The following is a 19,818-nucleotide window of genomic DNA, read 5'->3' as shown; positions in this document are numbered from 1 at the left end:
GCATTGGGCCACTTTGTCCACACCATAGTCCACCTGATTCCTGCATTCAGGCAGAAATTAAAACTCTATAAACCTATTGTGAGCACATCCAAGAAGTGGACCAGTGAAGCTACGGAGGATCTCCAAACGTATGTGGACTGTACTGACTGGGTTGTTTTCAGGACTGCTACCAACAGTCTGGGTGAATAGCTACATAGAGGCTGTGACGTCATACATCAGTTTCCATGAGGACAGCTGTGTACTGTCACGCATCAGGGTTAGTTAAAGTAAGACAAACCCTGGTTTACAGCTAAAAAGCCAAGGTTGGAAAAGGAAGAAGTGTTTAGGAGTGGGGACAAGAACCGGTTTAAAGAGGCTAAATACAAGTTTAGCAAGGCGGTGAGACATGCTAAACGTCTGTTCTCTGAGAAGCTTCAACAGCAGTTCTCAGAAAACTATTTGGCCTCTGTCTGAAAGGGCCTCAGACAGATCAACGGCTACAAACCGAAAGCCGTCCACTTCACTAATAACTTGCGCCTGGAAAACGACCTTAATGACTTTTACTGTCGATTTGAAAGACAATCGGACAAACCCCCATGACTCCATCAGCCAGCTACAGACCACCAGCTCCTCCTCCCCCACCCCAGCAGGGGCCCGGGCCTCTCCATCACTGCCCACCTCAGAGGTCTCCTCCTTTCCTACCACAATGACAACTCTCTCCACCCTGGAGATGGTTGTTAACAGGCGGTTCAAGAGACAGAACGCCCTCAAAGCAGCTGGACCAGACTTTGTCCCTCCCTCCACCCTGAAGCACTGTAGCGATCAGCTGTCTCCAGCGTTCACAGACATTTTTAACACCTCACTAGAGACATGCCATTTACCAGCCTGCTTCAAGACCTCCACCATCCTCCCTGTCCCCAAAAAACCACAGAGCTCAACAACTACAGACCCATCACCCTGACCTCTGTGGTAATGAAGTCTTCACAGACCCACTCTTGGATCCCTGCAGTTCACCAACAGAGCCAACAGGTCTGTGGACAATGCAGTAAACTTGGCCCTCCACTTCATCCTCCAGTACCTGGAGTCTGAGTGAACCTACGCCAGGATCCTGTTTGTGGATTTCAGCTCTGCCTTTAACACCATCATCCCGGCTCTGTTGCAGGACAAGCTCTCCCAGCTGTACGTGCCCGACTCCACCTACAGGTGGATCACTGACTTCTTGTCTGACAGGAAGCAGCACGTGAAGCTGGGGTAACACGTCTCTGACCCCCGGACCATCAGCACCGGTTCCCCTCAAGGCTGCGTCCTTTCTCCACTTCTCTTCTCCCAGTACACCAACAGCTGCACCTCCAGTCATCAGTCCGTCAAGCTCCTGAAGTTCACTGATGAGACCACTCTCATTAGGCTTATCTCTGGTGGGGATGAGACCTCCTACAGATGGGAGATTGACCATCTGTTGACTTAGTGCAGACAAAACGACTTGGAGCTCGGTGCTATAAAGACAGTGGAGATGATTGGGGATTTCAGAAGGAACGCAGCCCCATCAATCTGTGTCAATCTGTGCCTTCTGCTTCCTGGGAACAACCCAGGACCTCAAGTGGGAGCAGAATATCAGCAGCCTCGCCAAGAAGGCTCAGCAGAGGAATTACTTCCTGTGGCAGCTGAAGAAGTTCAACCTGCCAAAGTCAGTGATGGTGGACTTCTACACCATCATCATTGAGTCCATCCTCACCTCTATCACCATCTGGTACGCTGCTGCAAGGGCCAGGGACAAAGACAGACTGCAGAGTATCATCCGCTGTGCCGAAAAGGTGATCAGTGGCATTCTGCCATCCCTCCAGGACCTGCATGTCTCCAGGACCCTGAGGTAAGCAGGAAAGATCATGCCCAACCCCTCCCACCCTGGACATAATCTTTTTGAAAAACTCCCCTGCCGCAAGAGGTTGAGGTCTGTCAAGACCAAAACCTCACGCCACAAGAACAGTTTTTTCCATCTGCAGCTGGCCTCATCAACAAGGCCTAGGACCCCCACTGACATGGACTCTATCCCACCCATGGATATTACATGTTATATCAATGTAAAACCCCATAATCTTATATTTGCACATCTGTGATCTTTGATCTAACATGGTGCGTTACATTAACACAACCTGTATTACTTATTACTATTGATTGCGCACTGCATTTAAGCAATATTACATGAGAGGGTGTGCTTTACCATCATTGTTTGCACGACAGTGATGCGGTCAGGAACGAGGCGCCAGTCGTCTACCCAGAAATGACTGTTGTTGTTAGTGCAACATCACGGTCTGTAGTTCTAATTAATGGCGGAGTAATATTTTTAGTGATGAGGCTTTTTTCATTTGAGCACGGCTTAGTGTGCTGTCATGCTGATTTGAGTATGTTCTAAATGTCTAGTTGACCAATCAAATTGCTTGGTCGGAACTACGTGTTGTATAAATACTGTTTATTCCTGGTCAATATTTTGTACATATCATCTCTTTCTCTTCTATTTAAAACTTAAACCTGTAACAGCTCTTCTCACTTAGAATATATTTTACATATTTTTTACTGTAAAGTCTTTCTTTTTTTATTATTTAGGATTACTTAATTTTGTGTATATTTTGACTGTTATGTACTACAACAACACCCAGGCAAATTCCTGTATGTGCAAACCTACTTGGCAATAAACCTGATTCAGATTTTTTTTAAAAAGACAAGTAATGTTTTTATCCTTGAGGCCTAAGAAACATGTTGAGCAAATTTTCTTCCACATAAAACTTTACAAAGTGAATTTTTGTAATATTTTAAAATGTGCATTGTCTTATACTTTACTGCCATTGCTGGTGCATTGCTGCATTTCATTGTGCATGACCACAATAAAACTGTTGATCAATAGCATGTAACTGACACCAGAAATGTAAATAGTGATTGTGGGCGTGCATGTGTGTCCTTGTGTGCATGCATGATAGACAGATTAACAGGGACCTATGCTTAAACACATTCCTCCATAGCGCTACTAGTGGTCAGAAACTCCAGAGGGCACCTTTAATATGTCTGTTTCAAACCTGCCTCCTGACAGAAAGTTGAACTAATCAATCAGTAGATATGCAGGGCTGCACAACATATTTTTTGCGAAGTGTAAGTTTCTGTGACCTACAATTATGTATAGTGCTCTTGTGGATCTGCAGGGATATTTATCTTCACAGGAGCATAGTTTCATATATGTTCTTTTTTTCTTTTCTTTTTTTGAATGTTACTCATTGGGTTTCTTAACTGAAATTCTTTCTCACAAATCAGTGAACATATTACTGATCTTCTGGCTGTAGTTTTGCAACCCCACTTCAATCACATTGCTTTGATTTAAGCTTCGAAACACCCAGATGAGAGAGTTTGAATTAAGTCCAAACAAAACAAATAACAGTTTCACTGTAATTCTCTATTTTTCCAGGAACTCTACGCTCACATTTAGGTTTCAAAATGTTCATGTGCCCTATAATTCGAAAGGAATATTTTCAGCACTGTAATTGTATGATGACAATTCATATTCACCAACAGCAGATTGCAGGGTGTGATGACAAGGTTGCAGTGGGTCATAATGATCACAAGGTAAAAAAACCCTAATATTTCAAAAGTTAACTGAACTGAAGTTTGTACACAACCATGTATTTCACAGATGCAAAGTCGTTCGATGCCTACGTGGTCTACCAGATGCAGAGTGGAGACAATGTCACTGAGGACACACTCTGCAAGTTTGTCACAAAGATTTTGCCCTCTGTGCTCGAGGAAAAGTGCGGCTATCGACTTTTCATCCATGGGAGGGATGACATACCAGGGGAAGGTGAGTTATTATTATTTGGATACACAGGCTCCAATATATGACTTCTTCAAAACACAATCTGAAGTGACACCGTGATTAATTTCATCCACAAGGTCTGCATTACTAATCCTGGGAAAAATAATTTTTGGCTGTGTCCACCAAGACTCTTGTTCAAATATTTTGAATAAGACTAAGACTAAGTCATAAGAATTAATGATATCATATAAATATACTGTACATCATATGATATCATATGACATCATCATTGTGTTTTGTTTTGTTTTTTTCGTTTAGATTGTGGTTTCAATTTAAAAAAAAAAACCCAGAAAAACCAGAAAAACAATCTTTGAAATTTCTCGGAAAGTGTCCTTTACAACACTGGAGCATTTTTGTGATGGAACAAGCCTTAGCAACCATTTTCAGAAACAATACAAACTAGCTCTCTGTCTGACCCCACAGACCATCTGGAGCTGGTGGAGGACCGTATGAAGCAGAGCAGGAGACTGATGGTTATCCTCACCCCTGGTTCAGGATCAGGGATGGGGGTCACAGACAAACGCCCCACCTCGCCCCAAAACCCAGTAGTAGGAGGGTTTGACTGGCAGGTAAAAGTCTTACAAATGCAGATTAAAAAATTAAAACAGTTTGTTAAAACAGTTTAGGCAAGATGGATGGTTTGATTCCCAGCTCTTCCTGTCAAAGTGCCGAAGTGTCCTTGAGCAAAACACTGAACCCCAAGTTGCTCCTGTTGCATGAAAGCTCCGCCGCCATTGGTGTGTGAGTGTGTGTGTGTGTGTGAATGAGAGGCAAACATTGTAAAGCGCTTTGTCCATTACGGTAAAAAGGCGCTATATAAGTGCTCCACTTATGATCCATTTACCATTTAAAATGACTTGGCGATAAATAGGAATATTTATTTATAACACTACAGCTACAAGAACTAAACACTACAACTACAACATTTTACAAACAAGACACAAGAGGGAAAGGAGAAACTGGTACATAAGGCCATGACTAGTGAATGATTCAAATGAATGATGCCGACTTATCTATTGTATAGTTAGTATGAGAGACCTGATAAACAGATGAGATGACTGTTACCTGAGAAGCAGCGAGTCAAATCAATGATACAACAGCTTAGTTCTGAATTGCCAGTTGGGGGTTACAAATTATGAAAGCACCAGGGTTTAAGCAAGTTGATGACGGTTTTGTAGAAATTGTTGTGTATGGTCTGGAGAGTGAGAAGTTTGGGAATCTCACTGATGTCTTGTTGGCCAGCATTCCTGGGGGGTTGAAGAAAGAGCTGGTGCTGTTGTTTGAGGGTTTGTACTGTCTGCATTCAAAACATGAGGGGAATTTCCCCTACATACATACACTGAATATTGTTACTTTGAGATCTGTGAGAGCAGAATGTTGCATCATTAAATGTATTATGAGCTGTTAGTATACACATTTTGTCTGATTTCTGCCTTAAGTTTTGTCTATAAAAATTAAGTTCAGAGTATCATTACATGATTATCTGTAGATTAATTTGCATAAAAAGTAATGACTGCACCAGAAAATTATGATTTGTTATCTTAAGATTCTGAGATTATCAAGTTGTAATCATGTAATCATAATTAAGTCATATTTTAAGAAAACTGGGCTAAAAGAAAAAATGATGAGGTGTCATTGATATTACAGGCTTCAATACTAGCTTTGCTGCTACTACTATTGCCAAATAATTCTTTGATACTGCTTGATATTTCTTTGATATTAAGCATTCAATGAGTAATAAATTGCTGTTGATCATTTTCCAGCTGGGGCTTCACCATGCGCTGTTCCAGAGGGAAATGAATGTGATTCTGATCCAGCTGGGGGACACGGGGCCACAGGGATACACACACCTTCCCCCTGGCTTGCAGCACCTGATTCGCAGTAGCGCCCCCCTTAGGTGGCCAGAGGGTTCGAGGGGTGCTGCTGCATGGAACTCGCGCTTTTGGAAGAGAGTGCGATACCTGATGCCTGCCAAGCCAGCCTCAAAATCTCCACAGTCTGCTATTATCTGAAACCCTTATGGACTGACACCAGTCCCATAACACCCTTTACACAGATGTGTGAAGAAAATCACAGGTGTCAGTTGTATGTATACAGAATGTCAGTATAACGCAGATAAGATCCAGAGAGATATGAGAGTTTAGTTTCAAAATTATGTTTATTTATCCATAAAATAATTAACATTTCAGTGATCACACCCAACCTACATACCCACAAGATAATGTAAAATAAAAACACATAGAAAGTGTAAAATAAACATAACATAAAAAAACATACAACATAATGTACTCAACAGAAGGTATAACCATAAAAATGTTAAAATTCACTGATGTCTGAGTAATCTCTTCAGGAAGAAAGAGATGAAACACAGTTTAGTGTATATCTGTATGTAGCTGATATGAAAGACGGATTATCCGTGAAAATCCAACGGAAGTGACATTTTTGCACATTCTCAAGTGCCTTGCCTCTCTACCGCTAATGTCAACATACGACTGGCATAACCACACAACAACACAGCTCCAGGAGGTTGAATGCACCTCATTTAATGGCCACCGATTGTAATTTTCTTGGCCAATTCTGATTTCCAGTTTTTTAAAAGTCTGACCTACTGATTCCAATTTTTGCAGATTCTGATTTTCTTTCTTTATAAGAATTACATAAGATTTTTTGGGATTTTTGGACTTAAAGGTATAACAAATTATGAGCTTTGTGTCATCTTCACTCACACTTAAGAACTTCCACACCAACAACATGTTGTGTGTGTGTGGCTACACTGTCTGTGCCGCAGCTGCCACTGTATGTGTGATGTGTATTATAGTGTGGCTATGTTTGAAAAATTTGACCGGCAAAAAATCTTACATATATGAGACAAATCTGCCAGTCACCGATAGCTGATCAGCTGAAACCCAGCCGTTTTAGATCAGTGGACAATTCATCAGTGCATCTCTAATTCATATAGCTAATATCTTATGCCAAATTAGAAGGGCCTGTTACAAAAAAAACTAACAAAAACAAACAAACAAAAAAAACGTATACTTCTTTATCATTTAACAAGTCTGAGTCCTCATCTCCAACGTCAGAGTCCGAATGCAGTCAATACTTGAGTCATCAGTGCTCAAGTCCAAGTCGAGTCACAAGTCCTGAAAATCAGTTCTGGACTCGAGTACTACAACACTGCACTGCAGTGTACATTATTAAAAGAAACAATTATCCAGTCTTTTTCTTGAGGAGGACATTAGGTATTGCCTGTCAACTGAATGTGTCTGCTGCAATAGATAGGCGAGGTGTAGAATACCTGTACTATAGTCATCAGTCAGACCTGCATGCATTCTTTCCAGCTGCTCTCCTTTGTAATGCACAATGAAATGAAATACTGTATCAGGGCCATAGCTGCCATTGAAGACATTGATGTCATGGTGTCTGCATTTCTGGAAAATTACGCTTTTTAACAACTTTTTTAGAAAGATTAATATAAAAAAATATAAGTAAAAGTGTATATATATATATATATATATAAGGAATATGAACAATTTTAGTGAGAGGTGTACACTGGGAGACTTTGCACTGGTGACTTTAACATTTGTAAAATCCTGGCTACAGCAACATGGAAAAGAAATACTGTTAATCAGCTGATGACAAGCTGTTGGAGAGCCATATTTTAAGATGATGATTATTTTCTGTTGTGGTTTTATTTTCCACCAGGTTCTGAATCTGTTGGTGGCTTTTGGATCATAACAAGGCTACAGCTAAGAAAGTATGTACAGCTGTGATAAAGATTCAAGACTGTCAGTAGCTCAGACTACAGTCTTTAATGTAATCCTGCTTTTCCTCCGGTAGATTATATAGATAATTCTGCAAAATTTTGCATTTTCTGATGGTTTCATGACCACTGTTCAAGGTGCTGATCCTAGGACCTCCAGTGATATGGGAGCTGTCCAGGGTTTTCACAGGCAGGACTCTCACTGCTATCAGTGAGATGATACAGCCTTTATTTTAGGAAGCGCATCTGTTCTTGTTTGTTTATTGTGTTGTTTCCCTGCACCACTGATATTTTCATTTAATCTCGTCAACTTTGTGCTGATATCAGAGTTCTGCTGTCACTAGCTTGTACTGATGTGAAGTTGACTCCTGAATGTAGACGTCATTTATATTCTGTGACCATTTGTGTGGTTTTATTTTCAAATGAATGTGTCAGAGGTGCAGATTCTTTGAAATCTAGCATCTATGTATAGTCTGATTATGTAATTAATAGTGTGTATATATGCTCTATTGAGGGTTGTTCTGTAAAATTTAAAGATAACTGCTGGCTCTTCCGGTTTTTGAAGATCATACACAATAAGCTACTACAAGGAGTAATAAAAGTCCCCAAATATATAAGAATATAAATCAATATAAAATGAACCAATGTAACCAATTTTTTTTTTTTTTTAATTTTGGGGTCATTCTTTTTTCTAGAAGACTAGCTATATTTGTTATTTATTTAAAATTTGACAATAAAATCAATTTCTGTCACAAACATCTGCTTATGAATAAAAAAACATACCACAGCACTATTGAAGTTGCTCATGATTTTTTTTTTTTTTTTTTTTTTTTTGCTCTCTTCATATTATCAAGGTAAAGTCATTTTTCAAAAAAAATATAGATTAATGTCAGCCAGATCTGTATTGTATTGTATTGTATTTGTTGCAGACGGTAGTGACATTTATGAGTTTGACATTGATAAAAAAAAAAAGTAGAAAAGTGTCTTCTTTAGTACTAGAAATTAGCACTTGTAACTCGCATCCATCAATTTTGCCACAACAGAATAAGGATTTTGCAATGCTTGTTGGGGGAATCAGTAATATTATAGACATATTTATAGGCAAGGAAGCATTCTTTGTTCCAGCCCACATCATTCAGCAATTAATGAACTTCTGTAGAATTTACATTTTGGGGATATTCTTAGCCTATAAACGCCTGTTTAATGTATCTGTTGTTAGAGATTTGATCCAGTAGGGGGAGACAAATTTTCTAATTTAATTTCTGACATCTATTCACAGTCTCTATTTAAAAGGTAACACTGAAAAAACTACAAATTGTTCATACACTATTTTCTTTCTTTTAAATCAATAGTTGCAGCAGACAAGCATTTCCCTACTGTGCCATTTATACAATACAGGCATTCCACCACTGATAACATCTGCATTATATTACTATAATGCCCTATGTGGTAGAAAGTTGTGCACAAAGCACCTCTGGTCAAAAGCGCTTGCTGAAAGTATTCACAATGATGATTAAATAAATCCAGATCTCGTGGTATTTTTCCAGAATAGTGCTACCTACATGGAATAAAGCCCCAGACTGACTTCTGAGTACCCAGACATCTTTTAAGTATTACTGCAAAGTCTACAGTATGTCCTCCTTACTATGAAAAAGAATACATTTATTCAGTTTATGAGCTTTTATCCTCCAAATAAATTTCAGGAAAGATTGGTTTACTTGTTTTAGTAATATTATTTGATAATGAATTCATTTAAATGTCATGACAATGCTGCACTGATTAACCTGGAAAAGTCCTCAGTTTAAGATAAAAAAAAACTTCAAAATCTACAGGCCTACAGAATCTTATTATAGCCTACTGTGTACATTATACCTCACTACATCATTTAACCTATAACAAAACTGAAAAAAGTAAATGCCAAAAGCTTGAGGTCCCTTGTGGACTTGATGAATCGTGGATTTGGACAGTCGCAGCACGCAGACTGACGTCCGGACGAGAGACAGTTTGCACTGTGGACAGATGTGGGTTGTGGCCGCTAGGTGGAGGCAGTCAGGCAGGTAACAGATGGAAATGTTCACTGCCCTGCTTTACCTTATTTACTCACACACACACACGCACGCACGCACACACACACACACACGTGCAGCAAAGACGTGATCGTGAGCTTTTTGAAACGAAATGAAAGTACTGCTTTACTGTCCGTTTTGTTCGGGTTGGTTTCTTGGTGTGTTATGGAGGAATAATTCAGGACCGGATGGATGCCATGTGCTAGTAAGTGAGGACCTGACATTCCTCTCTCTCTTTATTTCATACTTGAAAACCTAAATGAATGCCACAAAATAACGCATGTCAGAGGGAAACTTAAACAATTAGCTCTTTAGTTAGTTAGTTCTTCTTACAGGAGTATTATATAGGATGTAAAAAGCATGATAAAGTAGACTGTAATCAAACTTACTAGTTTAATACTTAAAATCTTGTAGAAATATCTGCCTCAGCAAATATGAGCTCCGTGCAAAAGCATGTCTGAGTGTTGTAGACACTGTATAAATTTAGTGAAACAATACCAGATCAATATATCATACCTTACAATAAATTCATCATCTATAACTTTGACCGCTTTTCCTATTTGACCAGACATACTTTTACAACAGGTCAGACATCTGTAGGAGGAAGAGTCAAATAAATATGTCTTCCTTTTGGTTCCTGATTTTTTTCTCAAAGGAGAACACAGGACATGTTATTTACAGAGCAGATATGCTGTAGTAGACCAGAAAAGCTATTTAACTCGTTGGATTTTAAAGATAGCCAATAATATTACGTAACTATAGTGATTCTATAGTGAGTCGTAGAAAAAATACAATGTAGAATAAAAACAACACAGAAAGTATAAAATAACCATTAATATAAATGCATACAATATAATGTATTCAACAGAAGCTATAACCATAGGAATGTTAAATTCATTGATGAAAACACAGTTTGGTGTATGTGTGTACGAAGCAGATATGAAAGACATCCTCAACATTCTGAAGTTAACAGTGAGTTACTTGAGCTTCTAAACATCTTTTAGAAACCTGAGCAAGTGTTACGCCAGGTTCAGACTACACAAAATTTTTGTGTGATAAGATACCATTATGTCAAGGCAATAATAGAGTCATAAATTCTTGCCGTGACTTGGCCAAGAGACATGACATACTTGGTACCTGACCAATTAAAGCTTGCTGTTTTTCACAACCTGTATGATGTCATTGGAAGGAGGTGCAAGGGACTGACTTCCAGGAACAAGAATGTACAGTACAAAAACAACAGTGTTTGAAGCAGTGTTTATGGTGTGTGTTTGTGTGTATAATCTAGCTGTCTGGTTGCTATAGTGCCACAAGCCTTCCTCTGTTTCACAGTTCTGCCTAGCAGCATGAGCAGCACCAACAAGTTGTTTAGGCAATTTAATCCTGCAATAGGCTCCCTGGATTTGGCTAAGCCTTTTGGTTTAGCAAAACTCCTCGCAACCACATATCCAACACCACCTCAACCAACCAGTTTACCTATGCACATAGTGGTATTGCTAAATCAAGCCTCACCACATGAAACGTACTGCATTTACATCTTTCAAACAGAACAAATATCTCTCTCCAAAAATGTCAGCACAACTGCAAACACTACTACCAATACAACAGACCACACCAGATGCATTGCAGGCTGCATATACAATCTAGAACATATTAATGTAATCATAACAAGCAGTAAAAATTAAACACTGACTGACCCTCAGAGGTGTCAATGCCTGGTTTTCTTGGCAGCAAAATTCCTGATCAACTCCTTAAAGTCCAGTTCTCAAAGAATGCCACTCTCAGTGAACATTAGCATCAGATGGCTTAGTCTCTCCTGATGCATGGTTGAGCACAATCTAGTCTTGACCAAGCCAAACTTGGACAATAATCGCTCCCCACTGGCACTTGTCATTGGCATTGTCAGGAGTACATGTAGGGCGATGTCAACATTAGGGAACACAAACTGTAAATTCCGTCTTCGTATTAGATTGAGCAGTTGAAGGGCAGATATACTGTATTTGTTTTCTGGTTGCATTTAAACTCCCCGAACTTCACGGCTTATTCAGCAATTCTTTCCTCCAAGTCCACTGAATATTTCCTCTGCTGCCTCAGTGCCAGTATGTGGATCTCACTGGAAAAAGTAGAGGTGAATGTGTTCAAAAAACTGGACCACTTCTGAACATCTTGATATGAGCGCTATCATCTGTCAAGCTCCCCCAATAGTCTGTCAATGATGGTGTGAACAGCGATGCAGATGCATGTTGCTTGTAGGGCAGTGCTCGCTCTCTGAAATCTTGATAAAATTAGTTACACACAAATGCTGTTTTAAGCCTGCACGTTTTCTTGTGTAGAGCCTGTGCTTCATTTCTTGTAGTCACGTTTTGGTTATCACCCTCCATTATTTTCTGCAATGAATGCTGGATAGTAGCATAGTTCAGAGAGAGTGCTTTTGTGACCTCAGAATGAGTTGACCATCTTGTGTCAATCTCTTTAATACGAGCCTGCAGACCTTTGTAGGTGCCAAACATGTTAATAGCATTATCATAACGTTGTCCATGGCAGTTGCCCATATCAATGCCCAACTCCTGCAAAACGCTGAAAACTGAATTAAACAGGGCCTCATCTGTGTGGCTGGTAATGAGCAAGAATCTTTAACACAGCCCTCTGGAGATACATAACAGTGGATGAAAGTAAGTTAGTTCACATGTGTTATATCTGGTGTAGAGTCCACGCTGATTGAAAAGTACTTGGCTGTTTTAACTCGGCTCACAACTTCACCAAGCACTTTCTCTTCCATTATCTGCACAAACTCCTCGCACACAGTTCCAGAGAGATACAAAGGAATTTGTTGATGTGAGATTTTAAGAATGCATGGATTGATTGATCAGCTCCAAAATGCCCAAATAATTCCCATTAGCGGACTGTCCTAGGGTCTGACTGTGACCACGAGAAGGAAGACCATGATCAGCCAAAAATGTCACAACAGCAACCACCCACTGCAAAACCTGAGACCAATACTTGCATTCATCGTCAAATCTCTTTTTGAGCTCTGAGTTGATGATTCCGCGTTCAGCACTCCAGTTGATGCATGACAACATGGCCTTTCTGTGGAGGATATAGTGGCATCTAGCGGTGAGGTTGCAGATTGCAACCAGCTGAATACCCCTCCCCTCGACCCCTCCCTTTCAAGCATGTATATTTTATTATTATTATTATTATTTTCAGGTGATAATACACCAATTAAAACATACTTATGAATATTTTATTCTATTTCTGCCAATAGATCCCCCTAAAACTTACACACTGGTCCTTTAAAAACTGTTTTGCTGTTGGTTAATTTGCAACCGAAATATGTTTTGGAAAAAAAGTTGTTGTTGATGTTTGTATTGGTGCTCAGAGGCAGACAGGTCAGCATTTCTGTTTTGACAAGTCACCTCAACCCAGTAAGCATGAACAGTGCCATCAATGAAATCTCCCCAATTCACCAGGGTCAGTGTCGCATGGATCGGTATCCTCACCGTCATCTTCAGTGGTCTCTCCAGCTTGTGTGGTGGCAGAAGCTGCCTTTAGGTGTTGTGAATAGCAAGGGATCCTGTTGTTGAAGCACTTGTTTCAGTTGTTTCAAGTCAATGTCCGGCCCTGGTAGTGCTAGTATTTGCTCTTCTTCACAATTGGCAAGGAGGTCATCTTTTTAGGTAACGCCACTCTCTTGAGGCACTTAGCTAACATTAGCACTAGCCGCCTCAGAATTTTCAAGTATCTGAGTCACATGACTCTCACCTACTACATAGTCATTTTAAGCCTTTTTGAAAAATACCAAACTTTGGTATTTTTTAAAGTAACTCCTGGTCTCGCTTTTCTTCTACTTTTTGAGCCTTTTGCTTCTGAGCATCACTCTCATGTCTCCTAAACTCTGCCATGTTTTTTTATGATTTTCTTCAATCAAGAGGTTGCCGGAGCAGCTCATACATTGCCACACTGTGACACCAAACTGACCAATCAATCAGTACACATTATCTATGACATTAGCACCCACAAAAAGTAATTAAATAATTAAATGTAAGCTTATACCAAATTACTGTAATTAATGTTAGCTGTTGCTGATCAGATCAAAGACAGATCTGTCTGTATGCAAGCAATAATTTATCTTCATGCAACAATCCCTTTCCATAGAAGTTCAATTCGCTCTTTGTCCTTTTTGCTTATATGCAAAGTGGATGCCTTGGTTGTATTCTCTTTTGATGTATTATTTGCATTTACTACAATGTCAGAGTGTAATCACACTGTTCAATGGTAAATGGTAAATGGACTGCACTTACATAGGGCCTTTCTAGTCTTCTGAACACTCAAAGTGCTTTTACACTACAAGCCAGATTCACCCATTCACACACACACACTCACCCACCGAATGCGGAAAGCTACCACACAGGGTGCTGGTGCAGCCATCGAGAGCAATTCGGGGTTCAGTACCTTGGTGAAGGACACTTTGACATGCAGACTGGGGGAGCCGGAATCGAACCGCCAATCTTCCGATTAGTGGACGACCCGCTCTGACTCCTGAGCCACAGCCAATCAATCCAGGCCTCTTTCAGTGCTTTGATTGTTAAGCTGAGGTGATCTGTTTTGTCACCACAGCTAGACGTTTTGTTATAAATCATTGCCTCAGCAACATTTCAGCACTGATCAGTGTGTCTCGTCACTGTATATTGAAACCTCAGATATTGGAATATTTGGAGCATTTGGTCATTAAATGAAGATTTGCAAGCTGTCCTTTTAAGTAAAATGTCCATTTCTACTGACTTCTTCTGGTTAGATATAAAATATTGAGTTGTGTTTAAAGAGGGGAATTGTTCTGTAGCACATTTTATTTGCTGAGTGTAGGAGAGAAGATACAAAAGCATTGTTTCACTGTTTCCACAGTATATTTGGTGTCTATACTGTAAGTCCATGTGAGCTGCGAATTTATATGTACATGACACAAGTAATAAACACTGTTGTATTCTTATGAAGCTGAATAGTGTACATTTGAAACAGTATGGTTTTAAGAAAAATTTCAGGCTCTTCCTATTTAGCTGTATTTAAAAACAACTCAATTATGATGCTAAACTAATGTCAAACGCGAATTACCTAAATAGATAAGAATATATCCCTACTATGATGCTGATGTGCATCATAAAGGTGCTGGCAGTACACAGAAAATGACATACCCGTACATACATACAAACATTTCTAAACACTGTCAAATTTATAATCATGAAATTCTACCAATCAAATGATTTGATTTTTGATTTTCTTTTTTTTTTATTAGGATCTTTTTTAGCCCAACTGGGCTATTCTTCCAAGAGTCTTAAAACATAAAAACATCACTTTAGATACAAAGAGAAACAAACAATATTTGTACAAGTAAAACTCTTAAAACCCACAATTAGCCCCATACATTGTGCAGCACACAACATAACATTAAAACATTAAAACAACTGAGTAAAACAATTGATTTCCTGTATACAGCAAGGAACCCACCTTACATACAGTGAACTATATCATCATTAACTACATATTTCTGTTGTCTCACATACATTAACTTAATTTTTTTTTTTTAAACTGGTAGCCATTACCCTAGAGGGGTCAGGTAGTTTATTCCACCTTTGACAAGCCTGATAAGAGAATAATCTTTTACCAAGCTCTAATTTTGGCTTTGGCAAGATATAATTTGTGCCTGTAGTTCTCATATTGACCAAATATCTCTCTCACCAAATGGAGTTGGTCATAAATAGCTCTTGCTGTCTTCTTATGATGTACGTTATTACATAAACTCAAAAGGTTTCTGCTAAATCATTCTGAAATTTACATTGGTTGAATTTTTTAAAACTTCTCTTGACAATACAGCAATACACAGTAGTTTCTGGAGAACTTGGGTGTTTTTAATTATCGTCAAAATATTGTGATCTGTCCAACCTACAGGAATGGAACATCCTTCAGAACACTGCATCTGGTGGGAAATCTTGTTGCACTTGCAACCGTTTAGATTAAGTTACAGGTCTCACCAAACCTTGACAATTTTATTCTATTTGTATTCTTTGTATCACTCCAATTAATATTAAAGTCACCCAATAGGAGTACCTCCATGTTTTCTTCTGCTGCTTTATCTATTCTGCTACACAGATCTTCCAGGTAGGACATGTTTGATTTGGAACGTCTGTAAACACATCCAGTAAGCATTGGTTATTGATATGGCAACTGTATTTGTACCTATATTACCTCAACTTGACCAACACAAGGTCATCTCTCCTTTGAAGGCAAATATGATTTTGAAAATATAAGCCACTCCTCCTCCATACATGTTCCTATCTCTACTCATCATATTGAATCCTTCTAGGTGAATCTCTCCATCATTAATTGTGTCATCTAAATGCTTTTCAGTTATGGCTAAAATATGCACATTATTATTCATCATCAAATCAGAAACTTCATGAATCTTAGTAGGCAAGCTGTAAACATTAACATGTGCTAAATATATCCTTTTCTTGGCAGTGTCAAGTCATTTGAGCGTACCCGTTTCCTACTTGGCTTTGACATGCCACAGAAAACAAAAAAAACCCCATCATGAGTCCAGGGCTAGACAACCCATCAACCATACACTGATCTAGAATAACAGAGTAACCTTTGAGTCCCTACAACTGGCTGTTTATGTACAGCTTGTCAACAATCAGTGAGGTCTGTGCATTTAGTCTCCGGTGCTCCTTCATAATTAGATATAGAATTTTCCTTCTCACATTTATCTCAGGAGGAAATTGATCGTTCATTCCAAAGGATGTATTCCTGAGTTGTCTGCCCTTGTTTTCAACAAGTTCTTTTTCTTTTAAATGTTCAAATCGAGCGACAGTGGCTCTCAGCCTACCTTCAGAAACTTTTCCCATTCTGTGAATGCAAGAGAAAGTGATACTCTTAGTTCTTTCTGGTGTCATTTTTAACTGATCAGTCATAAATTGCCGCACAGCAGATTCACAGTCAGTATAAGTATCCTCTGGGATTCTGGAGAACACAATATTGTCTTTCATCGAGCAGCAAAGTTTCTATTAGCTCCTTGTTCTACTTTTCAATAGTAGTCACCTTATTCTCCACAGTTAGAATTAAGCATTTTAGCACCACATTCCCAGACATCAAATCATCAATTTGCATCTGACTTTATTCTGGGCTTGCTCTGAACTTGCCCAATTCCTCTCTCATGACATCCAATATCTTAAACTTTGCAAGTCTTTTATCAATGGATTGCAGTAGAGCAATTTCTACCTCCATTGTTGGTTCACTCCCATCACTGTCAGAACATGCTCTTTTGCCTGGGGAGGGTCAGGAATCCTCATTGATATCCTTTAGAATCTTCTTGTGTCTTTATTCCTAAAATTTCTTTCTTTCTGAAACATGTTCCCATTTGCTTTTTGATAGCTCATCTCCATAAATCTCTCCAGCTTTTCAATACACCCACTGGAATCCATATTATGTGATCAGGCCCAGTTTAATCAGGTCCTGTAGTTTTGGGCCTGCCAACAAATTGCAGTGGAAGCAGCAGAAGGGCTTCCAGCAGGAGCAGGCCGGGGCAGAGGGAATCCACTAAAAATCACAACTCTTAGCAGTTTGGTAGTACGACTTATCAAAAACACTCAAACAGTATATTTGTTTCTTATAAAAATCTTTGAGAGATATTAAATATACATTTAAAACAACTTGCAGGGCTAGGAGCTCAAGTGCATGGGACCCAAAAAGTTCCCATGCACCAAAGTAAAAAGTTGAACTGGGGAATAACTGCTGATTCATCGCCAGGGGGATCATTTACAGCTGATGCTGTTTTAACCCTAAGCATTAGGAATAAGCATTCTATCCCTGACAAAGTCTGATGTGGTGTATTTTTACAAAGCAAAACAAAAAAATAAAAGTAATTAAGTAATTGAGACTCACTTCCAAATCTGAAAGTAATATGCTAAGAAAATCTAATTTAACTTGAACTTTAAGCCAACGTGAAACAATGTGTTCAGATGAAGAATTGTGGAGACTTCCAGTTAGAGCACTTGCTAATTTCTAAAATGAATCATTTCTTCTAGTTTATTAAGTATGATGCACTGATACAGATTAAACAGCTCCACCTCGACCAGCAGCAACATCAACATGTTTCTAACATATAAAAACATTTTAAAAACGATCTACTAAAACACTGCTTTCACTTTGAGGAATTGAGACATGAGTATTTCCCACACTTTTTCCTCTACAGTTATAGGATAAGCAGGGCTGAGTTGTGCTGCTCTGTGTGTGTTCGCAAATAGTGTCTTTTAATTGTCAAAATGCTTTAAAATATTAATGGGATGCACTGTGTGTGTTCAGACGTCTCCTAGAAATGTCAAGTATATTCTACTAATTTACAACAGAAAATACATATTGCAAGAAATGTGATGCCGTCTTAACTACTTCAATCGACGTCTCAGCAAAATGTTGACTGACAATGTATTTAATTTGTGACACAATATCCACTCAGCAAAAAATCATATTTTGTCACTGCTTGGTTCAATATTGAACATGTCTGCAATGATTTGAAGCATGACACAGTACATGTTTAGTGTACTAACATTTAATAGAAACCACAATCATTCACTGACCTTAACCAAAGTGCTTTTGTTGCCTAAACTTAACCACATGTGTTACCCATGACATGAACCCCAAAGCTGTGGTGTCAAAATCCACTGGAATTTAGCCTGACCATCTCTCAAAACCTTACAGAAATTGGTGCTATATAGTAGTATATAAATATAATACCTAGGAGAAAGGGTATTCAGATGTTAGTCTGTGTTGTGCATTTACATCCATGCATTCTCTGCATATGTCCCCATGTGACCTTTTCCCCCTTTGCCTGCTGCAGTGAGCCCTAGACATGACTGTGAACAGCCGAGTGGGACATGTGTGTGTCTGTGTGCATGTGTCAGCAGAAGCAGGATAGTGGCACACTCCCATTGAAAAGGAAGGGGGATGGCAGGGCGGGGGTTTGCTGGATGACGTTTGGCCTGGCAGCTGGGAGCTGCTCCGCACTTTTGTTCCTCTCTGACCCTGATGACCCGGCACTCGCCCCGGTGTCACACACTCTCTCTCACACACCTGCATGCAGTCAGACACACGACCGCACATGACACACACACACACACACACACAAGCATGCACCAGCATATATGTAAATGTGGATATTTGCACACCACAGACACATGCACACAGACTGTGTTCAATAGGCCAGGTCCTGTGGGGACGATCTATCATGACTTAATCAGGGAGCTGTGAATTTATGCATGTGTGTGTGAGAGAGAGAGACAGAGAGAGAAAGAATGTGTGTGTCTGACTGTATGAAAGACATCTCATTATGTTGAGCTGTGAAATTCCGTGAGTTTTCCATTATTTTCATGATCACACCAAAGCACCTCCATGACTAAACAATGCTTTCCCTTCCTAGTTTGTCATCATCTGAAAATTCCCTAATTTTCCTTGACTTCTTCCGAGAACTGATTAAATATCCTCACGTTCTCTTTCTGGAATAAACCAACAAACTAATGACAAGAATTTACTCTTTCCCCTAAATAATTAGTAGACTAGTCGTTTAAGTCATTTTAAGGTTGCCATGGAGGTTTTATTGGCCTGAGTTATGTAGTAAATCTCAGTGTGGCCACTGAATTACTCTATCTCCATTACACCGTACACAAGCCTGCACAAACAGCAGGTGGTGTGTGCGTGTGTGTGTGTGTGTGCACACACATGTTTTCATGCTGCCTCCTTGCCTCTTTAAGTGACCCAGAGGGCACTAGGCCTAAGGCCAACCTTTTGTGGCTTCAAAGTCCTTGGTGACCCTGTCCCATCCCCCTCTACCCACACACACACCATGTGGCTTGGTTTTTTTGGCTCCCCTCTCCATAGGTAGGAGCTTGTATGGAGGCTGTTAGTATGGCATTATGCCTGTTAAGTGTGTGTGTGTGGATGATACCAGCTGGACTAGCTCTTCCTCTCCTTGAATCCACCTCTCAGGCCTTGTTAAGGGGCTGGAGTAATCCCTGCAGCCTGAATCAGTGTTTACCCAGTGGGCTAAAGGAAGAGCTGCTGCAGCCGCTGCTCCTGCTGTTTCTTCTCATTCATACATTTGTCTGTTCAGA

The 19,818-nt window shown here is 39.6% G+C and overlaps 2 protein-coding genes across 5 annotated transcripts in view; both read left to right on the top strand.

Annotated features, from left to right (window-relative positions):
• LOC121906856 (interleukin-1 receptor type 1-like) overlaps window positions 1–8,369 on the top strand; it is a 42,637-nt gene extending 34,268 nt beyond the window's left edge. For all 4 annotated transcript variants that reach the window (XM_042426025.1, XM_042426024.1, XM_042426028.1 and 1 more), the window contains 3 exons: window positions 3,656–3,820; window positions 4,259–4,404; window positions 5,599–8,369. In XM_042426025.1, coding sequence (XP_042281959.1) covers window positions 3,656–3,820; window positions 4,259–4,404; window positions 5,599–5,847 — 560 coding nt within the window. In that variant the 3' untranslated portion in view covers window positions 5,848–8,369. The remainder of the gene's footprint in view (window positions 1–3,655; window positions 3,821–4,258; window positions 4,405–5,598) is intronic.
• A 1,367-nt stretch (window positions 8,370–9,736) lies between these two features.
• LOC121906484 (probable ribonuclease ZC3H12C) overlaps window positions 9,737–19,818 on the top strand; it is a 38,314-nt gene continuing 28,232 nt past the window's right edge. Inside the window, exon 1 of the mRNA XM_042425353.1 lies at window positions 9,737–9,866. The gene's annotated coding sequence lies outside the window, so the exon portion shown is untranslated. The remainder of the gene's footprint in view (window positions 9,867–19,818) is intronic.

The sequence above is a fragment of the Thunnus maccoyii genome, chromosome 11, assembly GCF_910596095.1.
Source record: "Thunnus maccoyii chromosome 11, fThuMac1.1, whole genome shotgun sequence".
Taxonomy (NCBI): Eukaryota; Metazoa; Chordata; class Actinopteri; order Scombriformes; family Scombridae; genus Thunnus; species Thunnus maccoyii.
Note: the sequence above shows the minus strand (reverse complement) of the source record. Positions and strands in the feature narration are given on the sequence as shown.